General features: G+C 41.4%; 1 protein-coding gene across 1 annotated transcript; it reads left to right on the top strand.

Moving 5' to 3' along the window:
* Positions 1 to 58: 58 nt before the first annotated feature.
* GTF2H5 (general transcription factor IIH subunit 5) lies at positions 59 to 3,472 on the top strand. Its single transcript, XM_082215375.1, has 3 exons — positions 59 to 196; positions 1,463 to 1,520; positions 2,822 to 3,472. Exons 2-3 carry the CDS (start codon positions 1,486 to 1,488, stop codon positions 3,000 to 3,002), a joined length of 216 nt encoding a protein of 71 aa, XP_082071501.1. The 5' UTR covers positions 59 to 196; positions 1,463 to 1,485; the 3' UTR covers positions 3,003 to 3,472.
* The last annotated feature ends 2,581 nt before the right edge of the window (positions 3,473 to 6,053 follow it).

The following is a 6,053-nucleotide window of genomic DNA, read 5'->3' as shown; positions in this document are numbered from 1 at the left end:
CCCCACGCACGCGCGCAGCCGCCGCCGCCGCCAGATTCCAGCCAATCCCACGGCGAGCCAAGACGCGCGCGCGGGGGTGGGGTGGTGGGCGGGAGCTCGGCGGCTTCAACTGCGCACGCCTCTCCCGGTTTGCTGGAGAGGCGAAACCTTCGTTTATTTTTCCGCCTCCGAGGGGATGCTGCCGGTTGTGTGAAACGTAAGAGGGTGTTTCTCTCCCCCCCCCCCAATTCCCCTTGTTTGTCGTGTTCGCCGCCAGCGCTTTCCCTCGGCCAGAGTAGCTGTCCTCGCGCCCCTCAGTTTCCCTCTTCCTGCCTCGCGTAGCCTTGTGTTGTGTTGTGTTGTGTTGTGTGTAGAGAAAGGCTGATGTGATGCCTGGTGGCCAACGCTGAAATGTGCGAATGGGTTAAGGCAGCTTTGTCCCCGCCACCTGATTCTAAACCTGACAGCCTCTAGCTCATGAATGATAGCTCCCCCCTTTCTTTCTTGAAAATATTACTTTTTACTGACATAGAGTATGAGACTCTAAATCTCAGGGTTGTGTGTTGGAGCCCCACGTTGGGCCACAGATTCCACTGCATGGGGTTAGACTAGATGACCCTGATGGCCTTCTGAACTCTACAATTCTGTGATTCTATGTTGAGTGCTAGTACGTGTTTAAATACTGGTATGCATTCAGAATTTTGTTAACGCGTAATGAAAAAAATAAATTTTAAAATTGTCCAGTAGCACCTTAGAGACCAACTAAGCTTTCCTGTGCATGCACACTTCTTCAGATACACTGAAACAGAAGTCACTAGACCCTTATCCCGTGGTACCTTTGGTTGTGGACGGGATCCATTCCGGAGGTCCTGTCGGATCCCGAGGTTTCCACATGCGCGTGCAGTGAAACCCGGTAAAATACTTCCAGGTAAAATACTTCCAGGTTTGCCACACATAACAGTATATAGTGGGAGGGTGGGGTTTTTCTCAGAAGGGTAGTAGGAAATGGGTGATTGACTCAATGGGTATGGTAAACAGTTAACGACTGCAAATAGTCCTACAGGAAAAAGCAAGGGATAGTATGCAGATGACCAAAAATAGCTTTAGCATATGCAATGAGACAAGAATCTAATATCTCTATTCAGACCAGGTCTCTCCCTAGTTTTCAGTTTAGTAATAAGTTGTAATTCAGCAACTTCTCTTAACAGCCAGTAATGCGTAATGTTAGCAACTTGTTTTTATTTGTTGTAAGGTGATTGAGAATGCAATTCTGTGCATGCAAAACACCTAACTGGTTTCAATGAGGCTTCTTTTCCTGAATTCCTCCATAGCTAAAGGTAAAGGGACCCCTTACCATTAGGTCCAGTCGTGGCCAACTCTGGCGTTGCGGGACTGAAGCCTTAAAACTTCAGTAAAATTTATTCTCCTATAAACTGTGTCACACATATATTTTTACTCCTTTTTTATTTATCGGTTTCTTTAGGAGTCTGAATACCTTTTGTGAAGATGGTGAATGTTTTGAAAGGAATACTTATAGAATGGTAAGTAGCACATTATATGTGGGGCTGCCTCTGAAGATGGTTCAGAAACTTCAGCTGGTGCAGAATCCAGCAGCCAGGTTGTTCACTGGGGCAAGACCATTTGAGCATATAACACTAATCCTGGCCCAACTGCACTAACTGTCAATCAGTTTCTGGGCTCAATTCAAAGTGCTGGCTTTGACCTATAAAGCCTTAAATGGCTTGGGACAGCAATACTTCAAGGACCGCCTCTCCCCCTATGAATCAACCTGGACCATGTGATTGTCATCTTAGGCCCTTCTTTGGGTGCCTCTTCTGTGAGAGGTTCAAAGTGTGGCAACATGAGAACAGGCCTTTTCTGTGGTGGCTCCTTGTTTGTGGAATGCTCTCATCAGGGAGGTTCACCAAGCACCTTCATTATATATCTTTATGTGTCAGGCAAAAACTTTCCTTTATAACCTGGCCTTTGTTTTTCAACTATCTGGCCTTTTTAAGTGAGCAGAATGTTTTGAGTGTATTTCATTTTCCTCTTGATTTTAATGTATTTATTAGCAGGAGGGTTTGTTTGGTTGAAAGTTGCTTTGGGTTGCCCTGGCTAAGCTAAAGCGATGCACAAATTTTATAAACAATAATGAATGAAATGACATAAGTGAAACTGGAAAGTGGTTATTATAATTCCTGAATGAAATCATTGGCATGGAGTATGAATAAAAGTACGAGACTCGAAAAAGTGGCATAGCCTTTCCTAAATCCAAGACTCTTGAGATACAAAATAAATATCTTACTTCAAATTGTTGAACAACCCTGCAATATGTTATGCTTTAATTTTTGTGTGTTATACCACATTTCCTTTCCCCTCTAGTTGAAAAGTATTGTTGCTTGTAATACAGCTATCATTCCTACTACCATAGCCATATGATAATACAACTACCGTAGCTCTATGATTGTGTTCCCTGTCCAGCTCAACCTATTTGAAGGCCAGATTTTTACATTATAAACAGCTTGACTGAATTTTAGTTGTATTTTGATAGGTTAAGCTCAAAGAGCTGCTCAGACTCCTAGCTTTCAAAAGGGGTCTTAACTGCAGCACTCCCAATTTCTTTTTCTGAAGCTCACCAGCTATGTAATAACTTTAGAGCACTCTGGGGATTTCAGTAATGCTTCTGAAGACCATCCAGTTTCCATGACTACAGAGGTAAGTAACAAACCAGTCCTGCAAACGTACTCCTGAGCTGCCTTATAGTTCAGTTATTCCAAAAGAGTGTAAATTTAATTCAGTTAAAGTATCATGTGATGTGACCATTTTATTTGTGCCTCCACAGTGACCCAGCCATGAAGCAGTTTCTGCTGTACTTGGATGAATCAAATGCCCTGGGGAAGAAGTTCATCATACAAGACTTGGATGAAACACATGTCTTTGTGTTAGCTGAGATGGTTTACTTCCTGCAGGAGAAAGTGGGAGAGTTAATGGACCAGAACTCTTTTCCCATTACACAAAAATAGAAAATGGGACTGGAATTGTCTGTGTCTAACTACAATCAATAAATGTGGAACTGAAACTTTATGTGTAGATATTCCTGGTAATAGATTTGGTGGGGATTCAATAGCAAAAGTCACTGTAGCAAATAAACTATTTAATTAGATTGTATGTTCAAAAATTCTCTTTGATTTTCTTGCTGTGGTAGTTACAGACTATGAAGTATAGTTTTTTGATAGCCAGTAAAGTGTCTGCCACTGCAAGTGATTTTAGAGTTTACTTGTTTGAACTTTAGGCTATGCTTTATTGAGGGTGGGGGAAATCAATATTCATATTGTTTATTCTTTGTAACTTTCCTTTTAGAGGGAAGATAACCTTAAAGCACATATGCCTTCCGTTTTTAATGGATTGTGCGACTTTTTACAGGACCAAAGGAGACTACCAAATTTCATGTGATGGACCTTGAAAAATAAACAATAATATGAATCCTGCATAACACTGAATCATTTTCAACAGGTTTATAGCTCTGTCTTATACATTTTTAGAGAACTACATTTCACTAAGTTTCATCAGGTTTGTGTATAGGATTGCAGTCTTAGGCAAACTTACCTGGGAGTAAGCCCAGTTGAATTCAGTAGGATTTACTTCTGAGTAGAGATTGCACTGTTGGAAAGTGTTCTTGCGCTTGGTTTGGTCAGGCTTTTATTTTTTAGCATTTCAGGAATTTTCTTCTTTTGATTTATAGGGTTCATTATGAACCCTACTGAAATGAAGTTTGAAACTTTTATTCAAGCTTTTACAATATTGTATAAAAATAGAGTGCAATAAAGATTTTATAGCTAATTATGAAATCTAAAAAACAGGAAGGAATTATACTTTTGGGCACTGAGAAGGTTAGTATGCATTACTTGCACCTGCTTCTACCGATGCAGATGTTTTCCCATTAATTTAAAATCATGTCACTTGCTAAGTGGCTATTATGGTGATGCAACACAGTTACCAATTATAACACACAAATCACGTTTAATGCCTTTGGACTCGTAATATTTAAGGGTAAAAAGCCCTGTGTTGTTCCTATTGTACAGACGGAAGATGAAGTTGCTTAAGGCTATGCAGTCATTCTCTGGGTAGCATGACCTTTGTATGTGGGTCCAAGGTCAATGCTCTACCTAGTGGGCCATATCAATCCCTTATTGTGTCAAGAGGCTTTCCTCTCTTCCTTTTACAAAAAAAAAATTGTATGCTAAGCTTCAGCTTGTTGCTGTGCATGGATGGGAGAAATCAGAATGTGAATCTTAAGGGAAAGAGCAAGCCATTTCTTCTCAGATGCTTGATATAGCACCAATAATCTATTAAGATTCTGATTTAAATCAAACACACCTGCTGGTCTAAAAGGCTTATTAATGAGAAAATATACCAGTAAGGGGAGCTTACCAGGTTTTACAACAATTTGTTTTTTAAAAAAATCCAAAACAAATTGAAAGAATGGCATAGCTGCTTCCCTTGCCCTCCAGTCTGTTGCTTTCCTTATAAAAGGAGAGTGAGAAATCGGAGATGTATTTTATTTTAAACAGATGCATGGTTTCTTTCAGTTAGTTCATTACTTATGCAGGAAAAAGGAAGGAGTTGTCACTGTTTCAAGCACTGGTAACATGCTTAAGCAATTAAAATGGGGTTTTATTAATCTTGTTTTCCCAGTTTAATAATTTTGGCTTCTCATGTGCATTGAAAGAGAATCCTGACACAGTGCAAGGGAATTGTCTAGGGCAAGAATGACCCACAAGCAGCTTGAAGGCAGCAGCTGGCCTATGAGATTATTTGTCCAGCTTTCAGGACTACATGCAAGGAAGCAGCATCCACAATCCCACTACTTGGCTCTGCTTTTATGCTGTTTTCCTTCTCCCCTCCCCTGTTAGTTTCCTTTTGTGCTCTCTCACCTCCCTGCTTTATATACATTGGATTTATAAAGTGCATATGTGATACTCATATTCTGAGCCCCTTAGTCAAAAAGGTAAAAGGTAAAGAGACCCCTGACCATTAGGTCCAGTCGTGGCTGACTCTGGGGTTGCGGTGCTCATCTTGCTTTATTGGCTGAGGGAGCCGGCGTACAGCTTCCGGGTCATGTTGCCAGCATGACTAAGCCGCTTCTGGTGAACCAGAGCAGCGCATGGAAACGCCGTTTACCTTCCCGCCGGAGCAGTACCTATTTATCTACTTGCAATTTGACGTGCTTTCAAACTGCTAGGTTGGCAGGAGCAGGGACCGAGCAACAGGAGCTCACCCCGTCACGGGGATTCAAACCGCCAACCTTCTGATTGGCAAGTCCTAGGCTCTGTGGTTTAACCCACAACGCCACCCGCGTCCCTTTAGTCAAAAAAGCATCCCACAAATTAGAATGAAGCAGCTGGTCATCGCTGTTCTAGATCTCTTTCCAGCCCCTCCCATTCAGCTGGCTTCTGTAATTCTATGCTCTGAAGACACTTGTGCACCTCTTCCAGAGGTGCATGCAAACAGAAATGGGGCAAGAGCAGGTTTTCCACTGAAATTGTTTACCTTTGGCAAAGAAGTCATCTGCATGACCCATCTTTTTTTTTTAAAGAGCAGTGAACAAAGAGGCAACACAAGAATGTAGAAAGTCATCCGAGACACATACTCCTTTTATTATGCTTCCTACACTAATCATATCCAAAAGAGCATATTCCATTGTCAGCTCAGAGAATGGTTTGTTGGCACATGCAGTGATGCATTTCTGATGAATCTGTATCCTTGGAAGCTGTCCAGGTGAGAGCCTGTTGGGAATTATATATAAGCTGCTCTGAGCCCTTTGTAGGCAAGGTGAGACTTAATAAAACAAAATAAGTGCCTTTAAAGTCAGGAATTACTCTAATCAATATATGTGTATTGATTATGAGTGATATCATAGTGGAAGGATGCTTGATTTTAATCTATTATATAAAAGGAAGATGGGAAGAAATGTGTTTATTCAGAGAAGTTACATCCTGCTGAGACCCTGAGAGGCTCTCAAAGCAGCTTGCAAAGGACTTGCACAATACAATCACACTCAAGTGTAGCATCAG

The sequence above is a fragment of the Podarcis vaucheri genome (assembly GCF_965113315.1).
Source record: "Podarcis vaucheri genome assembly, chromosome: 3".
NCBI classification, from domain to species: domain Eukaryota; kingdom Metazoa; phylum Chordata; class Lepidosauria; order Squamata; family Lacertidae; genus Podarcis; species Podarcis vaucheri.
Note: the sequence above shows the minus strand (reverse complement) of the source record. Positions and strands in the feature narration are given on the sequence as shown.